This window comes from Mesoplodon bidens (assembly GCF_964165515.1).
Source record: "Mesoplodon bidens genome assembly, chromosome: 2".
In the NCBI taxonomy this organism is placed as follows: Eukaryota; Metazoa; Chordata; class Mammalia; order Artiodactyla; family Ziphiidae; genus Mesoplodon; species Mesoplodon bidens.
The window spans coordinates 95,160,023-95,182,746 of NC_138177.1; the positions used below are offsets into that span (position 1 = coordinate 95,160,023).

At 35.4% G+C, this 22,724-nt stretch overlaps 1 protein-coding gene across 2 annotated transcripts in view; it reads left to right on the top strand.

The window, feature by feature from the left end:
• Positions 1–22,724, top strand: part of COL11A1 (collagen type XI alpha 1 chain) — a 212,646-nt gene that overhangs the window by 121,285 nt on the left and 68,637 nt on the right. For both annotated transcript variants that reach the window (XM_081224711.1, XM_081224712.1), the window contains exons 32-37: positions 8,371–8,424; positions 8,558–8,602; positions 8,738–8,791; positions 8,907–8,951; positions 11,756–11,809; positions 18,237–18,290. In XM_081224711.1, coding sequence (XP_081080837.1) covers positions 8,371–8,424; positions 8,558–8,602; positions 8,738–8,791; positions 8,907–8,951; positions 11,756–11,809; positions 18,237–18,290 — 306 coding nt within the window. The remainder of the gene's footprint in view (positions 1–8,370; positions 8,425–8,557; positions 8,603–8,737; positions 8,792–8,906; positions 8,952–11,755; positions 11,810–18,236; positions 18,291–22,724) is intronic.

Below are 22,724 nucleotides of genomic sequence, written 5' to 3' on the forward strand. Positions count from 1 at the left end.
AACCTTGTCTTGTTCCTGATCTTAGTGGAAATGGTTTCAGTTTTTCACCATTGAGGACAATGTTGGCTGTGGGTTTGTCATATATGGCCTTTATTATGTTGAGGAAAGTTCCCTCTATGCCTACTTTCTGCAGGGTTTTTATCAAAAATGGGTGTTGAATTTTGTCGAAAGCTTTCTCTGCATCTATTGAGATGATTATATAGTTTTTCTCCTTCAACTTGTTAATATGGTGTATCACATTGATTGATTTGCGTATATTGAAGAATCCTTGCATTCCCGGAATAAACCCCACTTGATCATGGTGTATGATGCTTTTAATGTGCTGTTGGATTCTGTTTGCTAGTATTTTGTTGAGGATTTTTGCATCTATGTTCATCAGTGATAATGGCCTGTAGTTTTCTTTCTTTGTTATCCTTGCCTGGTTTTGGTATCAAGGTGATGGTGGCCTCGTAGAATGAGTTTGGGAGTGTTCCTTCCTCTGAAATTGTTTGGAAGAGTTTGAGAAGGATAGGTGTTAGCTCTTCTCTAAATGTTTGATAGAATTCGCCTATGAATCCATCTGGTCCTGGGCTTTTGTTTGTTGGAAGATTTTTAATCACAGTTTCAATTTCAGTGCTTGTGACTGGTCTATTCATATTTTCTATTTCTTCCTGATTCAGTCTTGGCAGGTTGTGCATTTCTAAGCATTTGTCCATTTCTTCCAGGTTGTCCATTTTATTGGCATAGAGTTGCTTATAGTAATCTCTCATGATCTTTTGTATTTCTGCAGTGTCAGTTGTTACTTCTCCTTTTTCATTTCTAATTCTATTGATTTGAGTCTTCTCCCTTTTTTTCTTGATGAGTCTGGCTAATGGTTTGTCAATTTTGTTTATCTTCTCAAAGAACCAGCTTTTACTTTTATTGATCTTTGCTCTCGTTTCCTTCATTTCTTTTTCATTTATATCTGATCCGATCTTTATGATTTCTTTCCTTCTGCTAACTTTGGGGGTTTTTTGTTCTTCTTTCTCTAATTGCTTTAGGTGCAGCGTCAGGTTGTTTACTCGAAATGTTTCCTGTTTCTTAAGGTGGGATTGTATTGCTATAAACGTCCCCCTTAGAACTGCTTTTGCTGCGTCCCATAGCTTTTGGGTCGTCGTGTCTCCATTGTCATTTGTTTCTAGGTATTTTTTAATTTCCTCTTTGATTTCTTCAGTGATCACTTCGTTATTGAGTAGTGTATTGTTTAGCCTCCATGTGTTTGTATTTTTTACAGATGTTTTCCTGTAATTGATGTCTACTCTCATAGCATTGTGGTCGGAAAAGATACATGATACAATTTCAATTTTCTTACATTTACCCAGGCTTGATTTGTTTCCCAAGATATGATCTATCCTGGAGAAAGTTCCATAAGCACTTGAGAAAGATGTGTATTCTGTTGTTTTTGGATGGAATGTCCTATAAATATCAATTAAGTCCATCTTGTTTAATGTCTCAGTTAAAGCTTGTGTTTCCTTATTTATTTTCATTTTGGATGATCTGTCCATTGGTGAAAGTGGGGTGTTAAAGTCCCCTACTATGAGTGTGCTACTGTCGATTTCCCCTTTTATGGCTGTTAGTATTTGCCTTATGTATTGAGGTGCTCCTATGTTAGGTGCATAAATATTTACAATTGTTATATCTTCTTCTTGGATCGATCCCTTGATCATTATGTAGTGTCCTTCTTTGTCTCTTCTAATAGTCTTTATTTTAAAGTCTATTTTGTCTGATATAAGAATTGCTACTCCAGCTTTCTTTTGATTTCCATTTGCATGGAAAATCTTTTTCCATCCCCTTACTTTCAATCTGCATGTTTCTCTAGGTCTGAAGTGGGTCTCTTGTAGACAGCATATATATGGGTCTTGTTTTTGTATCCATTCAGCCAGTCTATGTCTTTTGGTGGGAGCATTTAATCCATTTACATTTCAGGTAATTATTGATATGTATGTTCCTATTCCCATTTACTTAATTGCTTTGGGTTCATTATTGTAGGTATATTCCTTCTGTTGTGTTTCTTGCCTGGAGAAGTTCCTTTAGCATTTGTTGTAAAGCTGGTTTGGTGGTGCTGAACTCTCTCAGCTTTTGCTTGTCTGTAAACGTTTTAATTTCTCCATCAAATCTTAATGAGATCCTTGCTGGGTAGAGTAATCTTGGTTGTAGGTTTCTTTCCTTCATCACTTTAATTATGTCCTGCCACTCCCTCTTGGCTTTTAGAGTTTCTGCTGAGAGATCAGCTGTTAACCTGATGGGGATTCCCTTGTGTGTTATTTGTTTTTTTTTCCCTTGCTGCTTTTAATATGATTTCTTTGTGCTTAATTTTTGACAGTTTGATTAATATGTGTCTTGGCATATTTTTCCATGGATTTATTCTGTATGGGACTCTCTGTGCCTCCTGGACTTGATTAACTATTTCCTTTCCCATATTAGGGAAGTTTTCAACTATAATCTCTTCAAATATTTTCTCAGTCCCTTTCTTTTTCTCTTCTTCTTCTGGAACCCCTATAATTCGAATGTTGGTGCGTTTAATGTTGTCCCAGAGGTCTCTGAGACTGTCCTCTGTTCTTTTCATTCTTTTTTCTTTATTTTGCTCTGCAGCAGTTATTTCCACTATTTTATCTTCCACCTCACTTATCCGTTCTTCTGCCTCAGTTATTCTGCTATTGATCCCATCTAGAGAATTTTTCATTTCATTTATTGTGTTTTTAATCGATGCTTGATTCATCTTTAGTTCTTCTAGGTCCTTGTTAACTGTTTCTTGCATTTTGTCCATTCTCTTTCCAAGATTTTGGATCTTGGAAATAGAATCTTGCATCATCGTTACTATCATTATTCTGAATTCTTTTTCAGGTAGACTGCCTATTACCTCTTCATTTGTTAGGTCTGGTAGATTTTTATCTTGCTCCTTCACCTGCTGTGTGTTTTTCTGTCTTCTCATTTTGCTTATGTTACTGTGTTTGGGGTCTCCTTTTTGCAGGCTGCTGGTTCGTAGTTCCCGTTGTTTTTGGTGTCTGTCCCCAGTGGCTAAGGTTGTTTCAGTAGGTTGTGTAGGCGTCCTGGTGGGGGGGACTAGTGCCTGTGTTCTGGTGGTTGAGGCTGGATCTTGTCTTTCTGGTGGGCAGGTCCACGTCTGGTGGTGTGTTTTGGGGTGCCTGTGGCCTTATTATGGTTTTAGGCAGCCTCTCTGCTAATGGGTGGGGTTGTGTTCCTGCCTTGCTAGTTGCTTGGCATAGGGTGACCAGCACTGTAGCTTGCTGGTCGTTGACTGAAGCTGGGTGCTGGTGTTGAGATGGAGATCTCTGGGAGATTTTCGCCGCTTGATATTATGTGGAGCTGGGAGGTCTCTTGTGGACCCGTGTCCTGAAGTTGGCTCTCCCACTTCAGAGGCACAGCACTGACTCCTGGCTGCAGCACCAGGAGCCTTTCATCTACCCGGCTCAGAATAAAAGGGAGAAAAAAGTTGAAAGAAAGAATTAGTAGAAGAAAGAAAGAGAGAGAGAAAGAAAGGAAGAAGGAAAGAAAGGAAAGAAGGAAGAAAGAAAGAAAGAAAAGAAGGAGGGAGGGAGGAAAGATGCAAAGAAAGAAAGAAAGGAGGGAGGGATGAATGAAAGAAAGAGAGAAAGAAGGAAAGGAGGGGCTGAGGGAGGGAGGGAGGAAGGGAAGGTAGGAAAAAAAGAAAGAGCAGGTAAAGTAAAATAGAATAAAGTATGAAATATAGTAGCGTTATTAAAATTAAAAAAATAATTATTGAAAACAAACCGGACAGATAGAACCCTGGGACATATGGTGGAAGCAAAGCTATTCAGAGAGAATCTTACACAGATGAATACACATACACATTCACAAAAAGAGAGCAGGGGGAAAAATAAAAAATCTTGCTCTCCAAGTCCACCTCCTCAATTTGGGATAATTCGTTGTAAAAAGAGGAAAAGGGCGAGACGTCTGAAATCTTGCTCTCTAAATCCACCTCCTTAATTTGCGATATTTCATTGTAAAAAGAGGAAAAGGGGGGAAAGTCTCTAATCTTGTTCTCAAAGTCCACTTCCTCAATTTGGGATGATTCGCTGTCCATTCATGCACTCCACAGACGCAGGGCACATCAAGTGGACCGTGGAGCTTTAATCCGCTGCCTCCGAGGCTGCACAGAGAGATTTCCCTGTCTCTTCTCTGCTCTCACAGCTCCCGGGTCTCAGCCTTGGACCTCGCCCCGCCTCTGTGCGTAGGTCACCGGAGGGCGTCCGTTCTTCGCTCGGACAGGACGGGTTTAAAGGAGCCGCTGATTCGGGGGCTCTGGCTCAGTCAGGCAGAGGGGAGGGAGGGGCGCGCAGTGTGGGGCGGGCCTGCAGCGGCCGAGGCCGGCGTGATGTTGCAGCAGCCCGTGGCGCTCCGTGCGCTTTCCCGGGAAAGCCGTCCCCGGGTCCCGGGACCCCGGCAGTGGCGGGGTGCACAGGACCCCCGGAAGGCAGGGCGGACAGTGACCCGCGCTCACACCCAGGCCCCGCTGCGGCGGCAGCAGCAGCCCCAGCGTCCCACTCCCGTCTCCGGGGTCCGCGCCTTTAGCCGCGGCTCGCGCCCGTCTCCGGCGCTTGCCCAAGCAGCCCTCTTAATGCCCTCTCCTCGCGCACCAGGAAACAAAAGGGAAGAAAAAGTCTCTTGCCTCTTCGGCAACTCCAGACTTTTTCCCCGGACTCCCTCCGGGCTAGCCGTGGTGCACTAACCCCTTCAGGCTCTCTTCCTGCCGCCAGCCCCAGTCCTCTCCCTGTGCTCCGACTGAAACCCAATACCGGAGCCTCAGCTCCCAGCCCCGCCCGCCCCGGCGGCCGAGCAGACAAGTCTCTCGGGCTGGTGTGTGCCTGAGGGCACCGTTCCTCTGTGCCGGAATCTCTCCGCTTTGCCCTCCACACCCCTGTTGCTGTGCTCTCCTCCGCTACTCCGAAGCTTTTCCCCTCCGCCACCTGCAGTCTCCGCCCGCGAAGGGGCTTGTAGTGTGTGGAAACCTTTCCTCCTTCACGGCTCCCTCCCACTGGTGCAGGTCCCGTTCCTATCCTTTTGTCTCTGTTTATTCTTTTTTCTTTTGTCCTACCCAGGTATGTGGGGAGTTTCTTGCCTTTTGGGGGGTCTGAGGTCTTCTGTCAGCGTTCAGTAGGTGTTCTGTAGGAGTTGTTCCACGTGTAGATGAATTTCTGATGTATCTGTGGGGAGGAAGGTGATCTCCGTGTCTTACTCTTCTGCCATCTTCCTCCTCGAAATATTTCTCCTAGAGGAATCAATCATTTTATTTTTACCCTTTAACCTAAATGTCTGAATTTTTGGTCTTTATTTTTTTCTATTACTTTTCTTCATAACTTTTTTCTATGGTCAAAAACATTTATGTTTCTCAGTTCTAAAACAAAAAATGATGGATACATCAAAGATCAAAGATAGTTTCATATGTTTTCCTATGTGGAAGCCAATGAATTTTGAATAGATTTAAGTCTTTATTGTACTAAAAGTGAAATTCGTCTGCTAATCCCTTTCAAGCAATTTAAGGACTATAATTAGGCAATATAATTTATCCAACATTTTACCAGTAATATAAACCATACTGAGTATTTAAAAGATGCACTGCCATATGCACTATAAAATGATAGCTATTTCAAAAAGTAAAATCTATTTTAAGGTCGGATTCATTTATATTTAAAACAATTTAAAATAATTTTGAAATTTTCACTTCACTGAAAGAGCCAATTTCGCTATTAACCTTTGACTTTTTGGCCTTTTGTTGGCTGTTTATTTTTTCTATTTAAAAGCAGATAATGTCTTTTCATGGAAACTGTATATTTTGGTGATAATTTTTATGTGAGAAAAGAAGAAGAATATGCCCATATATTACAAACTGTTTAGTTTGTGGATTGGACATTTTTGTCTATTTCCCATAAATTTCTAAGAGCAGAAACCATGTAAGAAAATAAATCTATTAAACATGAAATTGATGCATAAGAGCAATTTATTTGAATGGAGTCTCTATAAATGTGTTTGTGTTCTACTCAGGACAGATGAATATTTGTCCTCAAATTGAATTTGATAGAAGTGAATTACTTTCATATTGGATTATACTCACTTGTCAAATTCCTAGAGTAGTCACGTAGTAATATTCTACCAGGTATAACTATGTGATTCTCTCTAGAGAAAGAGAAAAGGCTTTGAAAGCCCTTCAAAAAATGTCATTTGCAGACATTTTCCCCCATTGTGTGAGTATTACATGTCCTAACAATTGTCCTCAGGTTGATCACATAGTGGTCTCTATAAGCATGAATTAGAATATATTGCTAAACAGGTCCTAAAATGAAGTTTAGCAGCTCATACTAAGTTTTGTCCATCAAATCCCATAAGGCTTCATATACAATTTTCCTGACGTGTGGAGGAAATATAAATTATAACGTCCATTCTGTATGTATCACCTGAGGCAGTTTCAGGGTCCAGGAATGCAATGCCAGAGAGTCTGTCTGCAGTGGGATTTGACAGTCCGCACTTTTGGCAGTCACTCCAGATTATTCTGGTACAGAGGAGGCATTTATCACTCGGAGAAAGATTACTTTAGGTTAGTTCAATCCAAATGACTGTAAACTGAAATAGACTCACAGGCATAGGAAGCAAACTTATGGTTACCAAAGGTGAAACGGAGAGGGAGGGATAAATCAGGAGTTTGGGATTAAGAGATACACACTGGCTTCCCTGGTGGCGCAGTGGTTGGGAGTCCGCCTGCCGATGGTGGGGACGCGGGTTCGTGCCCCGGTCCGGGAAGATCCCACGTGCTGTGGAGTGGCTGGGCCCGTGAGCCATGGCCGCTGGGCCTGCGCGTCCGGAGCCTGTGCTCCGCAACGGGAGAGGCCACAGCAGTGAGAGGCCCGCGTACCACAAAAAAAAAAAAAAAAAAAGAGATACACACTACTACATGTAAAATAGATAAACAACAAGGACCTACTGTATAGCACAGGGAACTATGTTCAATATATTGTAAAAACTTGTAATGAAAAGAATCTGAATAAAGAATACAGACATACATATGTGTAACTGATTCACTTTATACCTGAAACTAATACAACATTGTAAATCAATAACAGACAAACAAACAAAACTAAACACAAAGATGTATTCAAGTCAAAGAAGCTTTGTTACATCTTCCTCAATGCATGGAGAAGTGTGTAAAATCTGCATGTCTACTACTCTTTGCTAGACATTTTACACATTATTGCATTTAATCCATACACTGGTCAGAATAGGAAAATAGTGTTTGGAAGCTCCCCCAGTCCACCCCTCCCGGGGTCTCATAGTTATTGGTAAGTTGAGGAGCAAGCATTGAACCCTTATCTACTCTATTTCATGATACAATGACGAGGCAAACCAATCACAGTCATGTTCAAAGGAATCTCTCAGCAGATGAAAATCTGGACATATGTACAAGGTAAAATAGGGGAATCGTATTCCATTTGTAAAATGTAGCTGTTTGTGGATTCAATTACATAATGCTTTTACAGTGCTTATTACATCTTTAAATAATCATTATTTATTGTTAGCTATCGTTATCATTTTTATACCTTGTTTTCCTTTATTCCGATTTCCTGTAAATTTCAAAGTACCTGTAAGATGCAGATGATTGCTTTCATTTTGTAGAAGAAAAAACTGTACTCATTATTATACTATAGTAATGTACCCAATTACTTAGGTGAATGCATGACAAACATAAGTCTTGAATTTATGTCTTCGGAATCCCACAGACAAATTCTAATGTTGAACTGTCTGACTTAGAGTCTCAGTTAGATCTAACCACATTCAAACATCAAACAGAAAAGATGGAAGAAGATTTTTAGTCTTTATGATTTGACCCAGTTCTAAAGGTGTAAAATACTCAACTAAAAAGTGATAAGAATACAATAATGTTAATTCAGGAAAAATATTTTATAAAATTCATTCCTATTTTAATATTTGATTATTCATGCTTGTGAAAAATAATTTTTTTCAGAGTTGAAGCAAGTATGTAGAATTATAAGTCAAAAATTTATTAAAAAATTTATTTTATATGAAATACCCTTTAATTGCTATTTACTAATATGAGAAATGATATATTTGATTAATTAATTTCCTTAAAGTTAAAAACTAAAATGTTTTATCAATTCATGTTTTCAATGCTTCCAGGATTTCAGGTGTCACTGTAAGTTCATTTTTAAATACATGAATGGAGGTTGTATGGTATCTTAAATTATATATTTGATTTGAATGCTACCAGCTTGCGAGAATCATTGTGTTCCAAAAGACTTTCAGCTTGTGGCTAAAAATGTTAGTTACTGTACTCATTGTTTATTATTTTTATTTTTGTAGGGTTCCACTGGATTTCCTGGGTTTCCAGGTGCCAATGGAGAGAAAGGTGCCCGGGTATGATATACAAGTATATTGTTCTGGACTATCTAATATAAATGTTCTTACATGAGTACCTATCTCTCAGCACCAGACTCACAATTTATTGTGATATACTGTGTATTGAAACTGTTTGAACTGTGTTTGGCAGGGTGTAGCTGGCAAACCAGGCCCTCGGGGTCAACGTGGTCCAACGGTAAGTACCTTGATTTTAAAATAATGATTTTCATTTTTCATCTAACTCTCCTATTTTCTTCAGAAATAAAAACTGATCCCGTGCCTTTAGATCTGCTTGGAACTAGATCAATTTCATCTTTGCTCTTATGTACAGGGTCCTCGAGGTTCAAGAGGTGCGAGAGGTCCCACTGGGAAACCTGGTCCAAAGGTATCCTCAGCACTTGTTCCATTTGGGCTTTCCTGTAAGTTCCTCTTCCAGAGGATGGATGTTAACAGAAGGAATCTAAACTGATTTTTTCCGGTTTTTGTGTTGTTGTTGCCAGGGCACTTCAGGCGGTGATGGTCCTCCTGGCCCTCCTGGTGAAAGAGTAAGTACGATACAGTCATGTCATATCATATAAAGTAAATATTAGTATGTTGCAAATGTTTAAATTTCTGGGAAAAGTTACAATTACATGTTTCTGCAAATACATCTACACAGTCATCCACAAAATTTAGTCAGAGTTTAAAAAATTCCTATTCTTTAATTTACTTTCCTAAAAAAAGCTTAATCAATTATGTGCTATTAATTTTGTTATAGAAATGAGAGAAATTATATGTCTAATTGGCCTAGGATATCAACTTTAAAAAAAAATAATTGTTTTCTTTTAAATACACATGTAACACCTATGCCTTCTCCTCCACTCCTCTTCATTTCCATACTGATACTCACTTTGCTCCTGGAGCTGGCAGCAGCTTTATGCTGGTAAAATGCAAGCTACCAGTAGCCATTAAGTCACAATCAATATGCATTCAAATCAAGATAAAACATCTATTCCAGTAAATAGGAAAACTATTTAGTAATTTGATTTTCAATTGGTATAAAATAAAGCTAAATACACATAAGTAAGCATGCCCTTTATTTTTTTTTGTTGTTTTTTGGCAAAATATAGCATTTTTTGTAGCCAGATTTTTTAAAAGCTATCATCTTGAAAGAATTTTAAATATTCTGTATTACTGACAAATTAGATCATGACTTAATATTCTATAATTTTAATACTATACATTTTTATATTATTGAAATTTATAATAGATGTTTCACAAAAAGTAACACAGAAATACCCTCTGATGTATAACTTAAAACTGAGAATAAGTAATTTTTTAAAAAATAAACTTTCCACTTGCGACAGAAAAGTCACTAGATTGGACTCAAGAATAAACATTTAATTCCAGTTTTTTCAAATCTTTGGTTCAAATTTAATTAACTTAACTTTCTATTAAATGTTTCTCACTCTTGATGAGCTATTCCAAAATTAAGTTCATCCTGTACATTTTGACTTCATAAATAAAACAATACATTTGAAATATTTTATGTCAAAAACATTTTATGTCTTTAATAAGAATATACAAGCTAAATTAATTAAAATGGCTAAATCATTAAATGGATTAGAACCATTTAACAAATTGTAGCATAACTAAGAGTTTTGTCTGTAAAGCACAAACTATTCTCTTTTACATATTTTGTTTATACATTCCAAAATTTCATGATCAACTATAAATCTTTATGATTTTATTTTGGGACACAACAGTGTAACCCAAGAACATGATCACTTGTAATTGTAAAGACACTTTCAGATTAAGAAAAGTATTTTCTGAGGATCAAAGTAAGGTTCATTTCAAAATATTTTTTTTAAGTAAGCTTGAAACCATTTTCAAGAAACTTTTATACATGTTTTAAGTATACAGAATATATTTCTTGTGTTCTGTGTAGTTGATCAGACATTTTCTATCTAATATATCCTCATTTTCTTTAAAGAATTTTAAGTATCATGAACTATTTGTTATGTCTTAGGCACACAGTTGAAGAACAATGAAAGTAATATCACAAAAATGTTTTCTTCAAACTATATGACTTGAGAGGTTTAGGGAGAGAATTTTGTAGTACCATTGGATTAGAAATGAAAAATAACATTTTGCCCATTTCAATGATCTTCTTTAAAAATATATTTATGTGTGTGTGTGTGTGTGTGTGTATATATATATATATATATATAGTATTATATGTAAAAATAATATATATTATATATATAAACACCCACTAGGATATTCTACAAGGTAAATATGATCCCTCATACTCATGATTTGCAGAGCATGGATGCCTGCTATTAAAGACTTTGTTAATACAGCTTTTACTTGGGTCTAAGATGATTAGATTTAGCAAAAACAAAACAAAACAAAATAAAAACAAAACAACTAAGACACCCAAATAAACTGAATTTTAAGTAAACAATGAATAATTTGTGGCATAATATGTTCCTTGCAATATTTGGGACATTAAAATTATTCAGTATTTATCTAAAATTTAAATTTCATTAAACATTTGGTATTTTATCTGACAACACTAATTGGGTTCCAACATTATCTTTACACACTGAGTACTTATGTAATTTCTACCTCACCTGGAAACTATTTTGATTAATACAAAGAGAATGTGTCAACGTGTTTTTGTGTAATTGTATGTAGAAAGACCTACTTTTTCTTCTTTATTTTCTCTGGAGAAGTGATTTTTGAAATTTTTCTTAAAGAAATTTAAATTCAAAATAAAATTTTATTTTGAAAAGGAGCAAAAAACTAAAAGTAAAGAAATGACAATTTATGAAATTAAGATAGTAGAACTTACTATATAACCTAAAGGAATACTATATTTAAATTTTTTAATTTAAAATGGTTTTTGGTTTATAATTTTCTTGCTATTATGATAGATATTTAAGATATTTAAGAGTCAGAACATTTATAGAATCAATTTTAAAAATAATTTTTCTTTTTGGGGGCTGTGGACTTGAAATATCCTCCATTTATGGATGTTTGTAGCCAGTGTTGAAAGTAGATTATCTACAGGGTTCCTGATACATCCATGTTCTATTCACTTTTAATATGAATTCTAAATACTTACAGTGTTCTTCAGCTAAGACCATTGATGTGATGTGCAGTTTTGAGTAGTAAATCGTGTGGAAGATCATCCATTTTGCTTTTAAATTACCGTAGACTATCTTGTTGTAATGCAATAGTTCTGCCATTATGGTAAAGAAGCTGTATTTTATATTGTTCTTTATCTGTAGAAATAAACTGCAACGTGTAAAGATATGCCTTATAAGGTATATTCTTAAATTTCCCCACTGCTTTTTCTCTTCAGGGTCCTCAAGGACCTCAAGGTCCAGTTGGATTCCCTGGACCAAAAGGCCCTCCTGTAAGTGTCATGGTTTTTCTTTCTCTTTCTTCATTTGACAGTGTTGTCAAATTTTGAAAGTCATACCTTTTATATTAAATAATATCTGGATACAAATTCCTATAAAAACAAAATTGTGCTTAAGAATGCCAGAGTATGTATTTTCAGCTTGTGAAGTTTATCAAATGTTTCTGAATCTAATTTAAATATATCTTATTAAATATTCCTTCAAAGTATATCAAAACTAGAACATGAATATTATTCTCAACTACTCTTCTACTGCAATGAATATTATTGACAGCATTAAAAATCATTACTGAATCTTAAATATTTTGTGTATAAATTTCTTTTTTAGCTTCCATTATCCAATGTATCCTTCTTCAAAATGTCACTTCCTAAACATCCTCCAACATTCTGACATTATTCATATCACATTAAGATCTATTTATTTGTATTTACTATTTTTGTCTCTATAATGTATTTTTCTTAGAAAATGTAATGATAACCCTTCATGAATCATTTCCTTTTTATAAAATTTGTTTAGAACCAGAGTCTGTAGAATATCTTCATCAAATATTTTCAAAAAGTTAATTGAAATCTTTTACTTTCACAAAAATATTCATGGGAATATAAGACATGCTCAGTGCTCAGATGCTTTTTATCCTCTCTCTCTCTCTTTTTTTTTGGCAACCTATTCAGTTTATTTATGAGTAAGAATCAACTTACTGTCTTAGTCCATACCAGCTGCTATAACAAAAAAAAACACAGATTGTGTAGTGTATAAACAGTAGAATCTATTTGTTAGGGTTCTGAAGGCTGGAAGTCCAAGATCATCATCCCAGCATAGTGAGGTGAAGACCCTCTTTCGGGTAGCAGACTTTTCATTGTCTACTCTCTGGAACCTCTTTTATAACTCACTAGTTCCATTCATGAAGGTTCCATGAAGGTGACATAAGCACTGCCTAAAAGTCCCATCTATTAATAGCATCACCTTCGAGGGTTAGGATTTCAACATCTGAATTTCAAGGGGACACAGATTTTCAAACCATAGCACCCACCTGTCTAAGGAAATTGTTATCACAGTGTGGTCCCTGGGCCAGAAGATCAGCAGCACTTGCAGTTTGTTAGAAATGCAACGTCTTGTCTCCACCTCACTCACCTAATCAGAACTCTATGAGAGGGGTCCAGTCTGTGTCTTAACGAACTCTCTACATAGTTCTGATGCATGCTAATGCTTGTGAACCACTGTTCTAGTCCAGAGTAGACAATGCTATTCAAACTTTAATGTGCATATAAATCATGTTGGTATTTTGTTAAAAATGTAGATTTTAATTCAGTAGGTCTGGGATGGGTCTTGAGACTTGACGTTACTGGCAAATGTCTAGATTATGCCAATTCCAGTGGTCAATGGGCCGTACTTCGAATAGCAAAGTTCAAAGAAGTTTTGGCTGAGAATAAGACCAACATAGTTTGAATATTATCTACACTGTAGGAAACTAAGTATAGTTAAAATTTGCAGTCAGTGATTTGAGAACCAAATGTTTTCTCAATGTAATAATACCAATAACTAATTCCTACTGGCAGTTTTACTCACATCCTGGTTATTTTCACTTAGCAGCACATTGATATAGATTTTTGGCTGAATATTTTAAACTGATATTTGAACTGAATCCTTTTTTAAAATTTTTATTAGAGAATAGTTGATTTACAATGTTGTGTTAGTTTCAGGTGTACAGCAAAGTGAATCAGTTATACATATACATATATCCAATCTTTTTTAGATTATTTTCCCATATAGACCATTAAAGAGTATTGAGTAGAGTTCCCTGTGCTATATAGTAAGTGCTTATTAGTTATCTATTTTATGTATAGTAGTATGTATATGTCAATGCCACTCTTCCAGTTTAATTCTCCTCCCTCCTTCTCCCCTGGTAACCATAAGTTTGTTTTCTACATCTGTTGAACTGAATCTTTTTGGCAAAACAACATGCACCTTGTGAGAGGAAGTTATGTGAGGATTTTTATATATGCCAATATTTCAAAAATTGTACTTCCCAATGTTCTCATTTCTAATAATTATATATAATATAAATAATTATAGTTAGTCAAATATAGTCCAGTAACAATCTTGCATAAATGAACGATTCAGAAAATTATAAATTAAGATGTTAGAAATTTAAATAAATGTCACAAATGATTATATTTTTAAACATGTTGAAAATCATTTATAAGTAAATAAATATATTCTCCAATTTTTTAAATTAATTAATTAATTAATTTTTTTTCTACTTTGGGTCTTCGTTGCTGTGTGCAGGCTTTCTCTAATTGTGGCCAGCAGGGGCTACTTTTCATTGCAGTGCACGGGCTTCTCACTGCGGTGGCTTCTCCTGTTGCAGAGCATGGGCTCTAGGTGTGAGGGTTTCAATAGTTGTGGCTCTTGGGCACTAGAGTGTAGGCTCAGTAGTTGTGGCGCATGGGCTTAGTTGCTCCACGGCATGTAGGATCTTCCCGGACCAGGATGGAACCCATGTCCCCTGCATTGGCAGGCGGATTCTTAACCACTGTGCCACCAGGGAACTCTTGTTCTCCAATATTTTTATATTGAGTTAGAATAACCCCCTCTTTCTCTGATTACTTTCAAATGTGATTTTAGCCACATATTTGAAAAATGAATTATTTATTGTGTGAAATACTGACTTAAATGCTGAAACTCCCTTACTTTTTAAAATAATTTTAGACACTGTGTTTAAAATATTATTTTTATCACTAACAGTCTTGCTCTATTACAGCAAACATATCAAGAAAACTTGTTATCTATATTATTGTGTTATGAAAGGATTAATACAAATAGCTAGTATTAAACAAAGGATAATATAGATACTGTCTGCATATAATATTGTTTACTCACTATTTCAGTTTTGTTCCAAATGTAATATTAAGTCATGCAAAGTTGCACATACAGAGGAGTGAAAATACTGTTGCAAAAATGATTTTGCACATAAGATTCTTTCATAAGTATTTTGAAGTCATGTGCATAGATCATTGTTTAGCAACATAAAATCCAGTGATATGTGTAACTTCAACATTATCATACCATTTGTATTTGTACAAATTGTTAAGAAGTTTCCCTCATGTAATATAATTTTATTGTCAAGAAAGCCATTTTTTCCTCAAACTTTTTCAGTCCATTCTGTCACGTATCTTTCAACAAGTTTTGAGCCATTGATCATGCATGCATTTTGTCTCTAAGGAGTATTAGAAGTATAATAAATGCCTACGCTTGAGAAACATGTAGTCTGCTTGGAAAGACATGACACTGTTAAGGAATATTGCTTTCACTGCTAAACAAAATGAGTTTTATACTCTATTTCTCTGACAAATTAAACATTAGTGCATGAAATAAGAGTACCTATTATTTCTCTGCTATGTAGTTTTATAACATATAGGAAAGAACTGTCTTCATTTCTTTGATATTTAGAAGGAGGGATGCAGGTAAAGGGATAGAACCAAGCTCCTCTTCCTTCAAATTAATTGATTCATTTTCATTGTAATCAGGAAATATATATATATGTTAGATATATACATGAAAAATAAATGAAAATATATATATATTCACGCAGACACATGTGGAGTATGGATTAAGCACTTAGAATGTTCATGTTTAGAGTCTGTTAATCTCATGCCAGTGTCAGCATATAGTTATTCTAATTAAAAAAATTAATTTAGGTGATTAGGATTTATAACATGCCTACTGTAAGATACATTCTATTTAGAGAAAAGTCAAAACTCAGTGCCAGTGTGAAGTGAAAAACATCTTAACATTTATTTATAAGTGTCATTTCACAGATTGCTTTGCTGTATATGTACCCTCCCCCCATTTAGATGAATTTGTTGTCACTACTCTTCACCAACAATATTAAAGGGGCAGTTTGCTTTGATCAATAAAATTATTATATTTAAATTAATGCCATGAAATTATTTGGTAATTAATATGCTTATTTTATTGGATAGTAGTGTGAGGCCATTAAAATTACTTAAGATTGGGCTTCCCTGGTTGCGCAGTGGTTGAGAGTCCGCCTGCCGATGCAGGGGACACGGGTTCGTGCCCCAGTCCGGGAAGATCCCACATGCCACGGCGCGGCTGGGCCCCTGAGCCATGGCCGCTGAGCCTGCGCGTCCGGAGCCTGTGCTCGCCAGCAGGAGAGGCCACAACAGTGAGAGGCCTGCGTACCGCAAAAAAAAAAAAAAAAAATACTTAGGATCAATCACTTAATATTAGGAATAAATACTTAAGAAAAATGATGATGGTATGAATTCTTTATATAGTCTACTTACACTGCTCCCATAGGATATCTAGGAAAGCCATTAAACATCATGTTGCATTCATCCCATGTGACATTTTTTAGACGTAAGATCACTGTTTTAAAGAGTTATAATATTTTGCAATAAAAGTGTAATCTGTACTTTTCACACCAGCAAACATAACAAGATATTTAAATTTTATATTTATGGATTTGCTAAAAAACATGTAACTGGCTTATACTGATTGCAAAACTCATCATTTGAGATGCACTTTAGCGTGGTGGAAAAAAAAAACACCTGACTCATGTTCATTACCCTTTAGCTGTCGCCCTCTATAATTTTAGTTAAAACTTTTACTACTGCCCTCAATTAATGGCATGTTTATTCCCATATGTATCAAAATAGTGATAGAGCACAGGATTTGTTTTTATTTACTATTTTGAAATACTGAACCTAGATGAGGTCCACTAGCAATCAACTACTTATTTATGTCTCACCTCTAAACTGAGATCAATACATCTAATGCCTAATACATAGGTATGTAATATATGTTTTTGAAAGAAGAGATGGGTAGATGATATCCAAGAACATTTTGGGGACTTGGTTAAAAACATTCCAGCTTTGGTCCTTTGGGTGGATGGGAATAGAATCATTGAGATGATCCTGGAAAATATGAACAAATCACTGAGGAAGCTATGATCTTGTGAAATATCATAACAGGCTTTAATTAGAGCTGGTAATTTAACCAGCGTGTCAATAAAGATGCAATCAGGAAGCAGAGCTGGTACTAGTCACTGTCGGCAAGGCTTTCCACTGAAATGTTATAACCAAGCTAGAAAAAGTCTTATTCCAGTGGGAAAAAAGCTATCTGTGAAAATGATCTTATTTTGAAATACTTTTTTTCAAACTCAATTTACAAAGAATCGACATTTGAAAATAGCTTTATGTAAATAATGTATTTTTAAATAAATAAGTAGGTTTATTCAAATAATTAACATACTGTGAGAGGTATACCTGTTATCATTAAAAATGTTATTACAGTGATCATTTCTCTTCGTTTATCCAGACATTCTCACCTAAAAATATCTCTGCCTATACTTATTATACATGTTTTGAAAATTGAACTTGGTGCTTAATAGTTTCTGAGTAGGATGAATAATCCATAATGCAGTCTAAAGAAGCAATCTATTTCTACTAAGTACCTAAAACATAAGAACCTCACAGAGTTGTTTACTTTAAGTACTTAGTTAATGGCTTCATTTATTTTTTCAGTCATGACAAAGACAGCATCCTTTACTCAAAGTGATAACATAGTAGATGTGCTCTCCAGTGTTTAATAAACATTATGCTTCCAAGAGGGTATTTAAGAAAAGCTGCTGGGAAAAATTTGTCCTGATGACTTCTAAAATTGAGCCTTGCACCTTGTTTCCTTTACTTGAAGCAACTGGGAAGTAAAATGCCATTGTTTATAAGTTTGTATTTCTTTCACATTCTTGTCAGTTAGAAGCTCAGGCCACCACTAGAGGACACTATCTATCTCTGGTATCCAACTCTAAGTGCACAAGAAATTGTATTAGGAACACATCACCAAAAAGAGGGAAAAATATTCATTTGTCAAGTACTGAGGAACTAACATTTTTACAAAAATAAAAATACAAACCAATATGAATATGCTTTTTGAGAAGAAAGATGCTAATGAAATTTAAATGTAAAATATTCAGATTACAGTTGTACAGTTTTCTCCTGGTCTCACTTATAGCTATAGATATGCTAAAAAGATATATACAGGGGCTTCCCTGGTGGCGCAGTGGTTGGGAGTCCACCTGCCGATGCAGGGGACGCGGATTCGTGCCCCGGTCCGGGAAGATCCCACATGCCATGGAGCGGCTGGGCCAGTGAGCCGTGGCCACTGAGCCTGCGCGTCCGGAGCCTGTGCTCCGCAACTGAGGGGCCACAACAGTGAGGGGCCCGCGTACCACAAAAAAAAAAAAAAAAGATATATACACATTCTACCGTATATGAAGTCAATAGAACATCAAAATAAGATATCTAATGAAGATATAAGAAAATTGCCTAACATGTATTTAGATTGTAAATAATTCAAGAAATATTTATGACATTCGATGTTTAATATTTGTGATTTCAGGGACCACCTGGAAAGGATGGCCTGCCAGGACACCCTGGGCAACGTGGAGAGACTGTAAGTGACCCCAGTCTTCTGATTCAAATTTTCTGTCTCAAGCACTTCATCATTTCACAGAAAGATACTTTATTATTAACAAGTCAATTACCAGGTTAAGGACAATGGTGAAATTAATTCCATTTAATCTTTTAAAAATATATTTGAAATACATAAATAGACCTATGTTTGTATCTAAACATTTAAATAAATATACTTGAGGACATGGATGTTACTTGATTTTCCTTATTTTCAATAACAGCACTTTAGGGATAAGCTGATGGAAAAGACCTCACTGTCTTTTGGATACCTCTACAAGGTTGTCAGCCTTAACCTTTTCACATAAGTCTTTGTTACAGGTATATTCCACCATACCCTTTCACCTTTCCACTCTCTAAAGGAGATACATTACAATAAACTGTGCAGATAATATATTATTCTATCCAGAATTAAGGGATGAAATATTTCCCGCTGTTGGAACTGTAAGGCTGTAATTGGTGTAGAACTATGTCAAATGCATTCTCTCCTCTCAAGTAGGAAAATGGAAATGGAAAAAAATGTAACTTAAATTATAAGGAATATAACATTAAATACATTCTCTGAACAACTTATGTGTATAACAGAGGTGGACAGCAGGGAAACTGGCAGCTCAACTATGGTTTAAGAATCCTGGCGGTTTTGTTTATTTATTTTGCCACTGTTAACAAAACTTTGTATCTGACTGTTGCAGTGGGATGGTAGTCTAATAAGAAATCACCATGGATTAGCATGTTTCCTTGGAATCAATTCTTGGTTCCTAACATTGATTAATTTTATCCACATTTCTTAAGGAAACCACAACACAGACTACCTTTGACTGTGTGGCTCAAAATTATCTTAGGATATTCTGCCAGCATGAACGCATATTTGGGGTTCAATAGAAATACTGGATAACAGATTTGAAAACATGATGATTTTCTACATAGGATAATCAATCTGGCAGCAGCAGCCAATTCCTGTTTTGCTCACCAAGTGACAATTCTTAGTTTAATGACTTCTTAGTTTTAGTCAGATTGTAAACTTCAAAGTCTTGGATTACAAAAGCAAAATCAAGAATGATTTTAGTGAGACCAAAGAGTAAAATTGTTTGGATTTCCTCTTGGGAAAGACATCTCCATGATGAACAAGAAATAAACTCTCTAAAGGATAATCCACATTCAAATTTGCAAATGCATTCTCATTCAAATATTACAGTCAATCATTTTTAACTAAATCATGGTATAGCTTCTTAGGAATACCTCTCAAATATTTCCAAAATGTCTTTTGAGGAAGGGATACCTAGAGAATTATCATTATAAAATCTCTTTTGACTTTAATTTAATCAAGAGCTTCTGCTTCTATCCAAAATAACCACATTATATATAACCTTTAAAGTTAAAATGGAAAGCTAGCATATTAACTAATGTTTCTAAGATGGATATTCTCATCTAGTAGTTTCTTATAAACAACAACTAGAATTATGTCTGGAAAATTGTATTCCTGATTTCAAATCCACTTTAAGGACAATAGTGAGTCACCCTATCACCAGGAGTCTTTCTTTCTCACCTTGTTCTGTGTTGACTGTGATTCAAAAGATTGTCTTGTCCAAGAGTCAGAATCTAGGGCAACTATATTTTGATATATATGTTTCCTTTTTTTAAAGAAGAAAGTATTTTATTATATTTGAGATTTGTCCCCATTCAGAAATCCTTGAATTGAAGGTTCATTCTGACATCTTACAATTTAAAGCTTTTTTAAGACCACTAGGAATAATTAGAGATAGTCTTTATTATACTGAAACAACCCACGTTTGTCTCAGAAACACAATGCCAAGTCATGTTTTGACTGTAGATGTGATCAGAATAGGAGTTCCATTTTTATTACTCATGTATCAAATTAACTTCTGTTTTTCGGGATTTTGAAAAACATAATTTAACTTATTATCCTAAAATTAAATGGCAAGGAAAGTCTTATTACATGACAGTATTAGAATAATCACATTCCATTCTGATCTCTAAAAGTTTTCTTGTACATAGTTCATTTGTAAGATCCTCAGTGTCAGATTTATAAGATACTTGCAAAACTCAATGTTTTGAATGAGCAGGCGTATGGTCAATGCTGTTTTCCAGCTCCTTCCAAATCTGTTTTTCACTCAGAGGTACTAGCATTCTCTTAGAACATATGAGTACAAGTCTGGTTGGCAAATTTTTCACAGATTTTCCTCAGTTAAGCATTTATTTTTAATCAGTTAATTTTCATAATTAATTATTATTGTGATCAATTTCATCTGCTATTCTTGCTCTCACAGTTACTAAGGAAAAAAACTTTATAAGACTAATTTTTTAAAGTCCTGATTGCACTTACATTTTTACGTCAAACTCTGTGATTTGAAATTGGGCAAAAGGTGATCCAGACAGAGGGAACAGATTATGCAAACATGTGGTGCATGGCTGTTTAGGGAAAGTTGAGATTGTGTAGACTTGGTAATGGATATTTCAAGACATAAGCTTAGCAATGAGCTGAATAGATTTGCTTTTGTGGCATGATAACAAGTGGACAGGTGAGTGAACCTGACTTGAAAACCTGTAGCTGTCAAGGAAAGTGGCGAGTATAGTTCAAATAAGACAGGTCTACTCGGCAAGAGAGAAGGAGCTGGATTTTAGATTTTCTGAGATGACATGGTAGGATTAAATGACTGAGCTTGAGGACCTGAGGAAAGTCTGGGATCTGAAGTCACTTTGTTAATAAAGGGAGAGAACAGAGGTGGAAAATCAAAGGAGAGGATTCATTTAGTGAGAACAATTTTGAGAATGTTAAGCTGAGGAAAAAGCATAAGAAGGCATTGATAATAGTTGTGATCATGGAAGTTATTGAGATCATCTAAGGAGTAGCTAGGATGTGGGACTAAATGCTGTAAGCAAATGATAAGAGTAGCAGCACTAAGAGCTGTTATCTCTCAGTGAAAAAGAAAAAAAATATTATGTATATATATGCTTACATATGTGGGTACAAATTTCCACACCATTAAGTTCCTGAAAAGTTAAAATTAAGCAGTCAAGCTAAGTAAATGCTATAATATATTTCCCTTGAATTGATTCACTTTGCTGTTTTTATTGATAACTCAAGTGGAAACCTGATGGTCTTAAGAAATAGTGTATTTTTTAATAGATCTTTATTGGAGTATAATTGCTTCACAATACTGTGTTAGTTTCTGTTGTACACCAAAGTAAATCAGCCATATGCATACATATGTCCCCATATCCCCTCCCTGTTAAGCCTCCCTCCCACCCTCCCTATCCCACCCCTCTATGTCATCGCAAAGCACCGAGTTGATCTCCCTGTGCTATGCTGCTGCTTCCCACATGTCGATGCTACTCTCACTTCGCCCCAGCTTCCCCCTCTCATCACCCCGTGTCCTCAAGTCCAAAAAAAAAAAAGAATTAATGTACTTTAAAAATAGGAGAAATTTGTTTTCTTTCCCCATGGTATCAATTAAAATAATTAGATTCTTTTCCTGCTTTTAAGTTTTGTTTTTATAAATAATATAATCACAATTATCTGAAAGTTCATGATACAAGTGTGGGGCTAGTTTCTGCTCTTTGCTTTCTAACTTTCTTATTTCTAATCTGATGTTATAATGAATAAAACTTTTGCAAATACTATTTGTTTTAATTCAGTTCTTTGGTAGGTTTGTCAGTATTTTGAATCTTTATCCAATTGTTAATTGTCAGTTAACTCACATGAGAAGGAAATTTGCTAATCATAATAACAGTCATGCAGAATGAATAATCCAGGAGTCTAGAGAAATATAGATACCAGAATATATGCCCAAAGGCCTTGTTTAGTGAGTACATGTGCTCACATCTACTGGATTTTATTCTAATGACTGCATTATATGCAAGGTACATTTGTAAATATATTCTTTTGGGTTTTAAGAAAGAACAATGATAAAATGTTGAAATAATGACAAAACATGCAAAGCTGTCTTTTTATAAATTTATTTTTATTTATTTATTTATTTATTTATATTTATTTATTTATTTGTTTGTTTATTTTATGAGATTGTTGGAATGCATGAAAGAGAAATGCATTAATATCACAGACTGTAGACTTATCTCTGTATAAAGAACCAGTGGACTGTTTCAAAGAATGTCTAAATCCTCATTTATTTCATCCATAAACATTTCTCGATTAAAATTTCTATGTTGTCTGACACAGTGAAAGAGGGCTAAGAACACATTTTTGCCCCAGCTTCAGCCCATTTTCTTGTTTTCTTTTTTAAGCTTATTGAAAGTAATCATAGGACTACAGTATACAATAGTGAAGATGTTAAATTTTCAATATAAAAAGAACTGGAATGTAATAATTCATAGGCATTTAAAAATAAGTATTTTTAGCCAAAAAATGATTTTCTTTTAATGTGAATTATTCAACTGT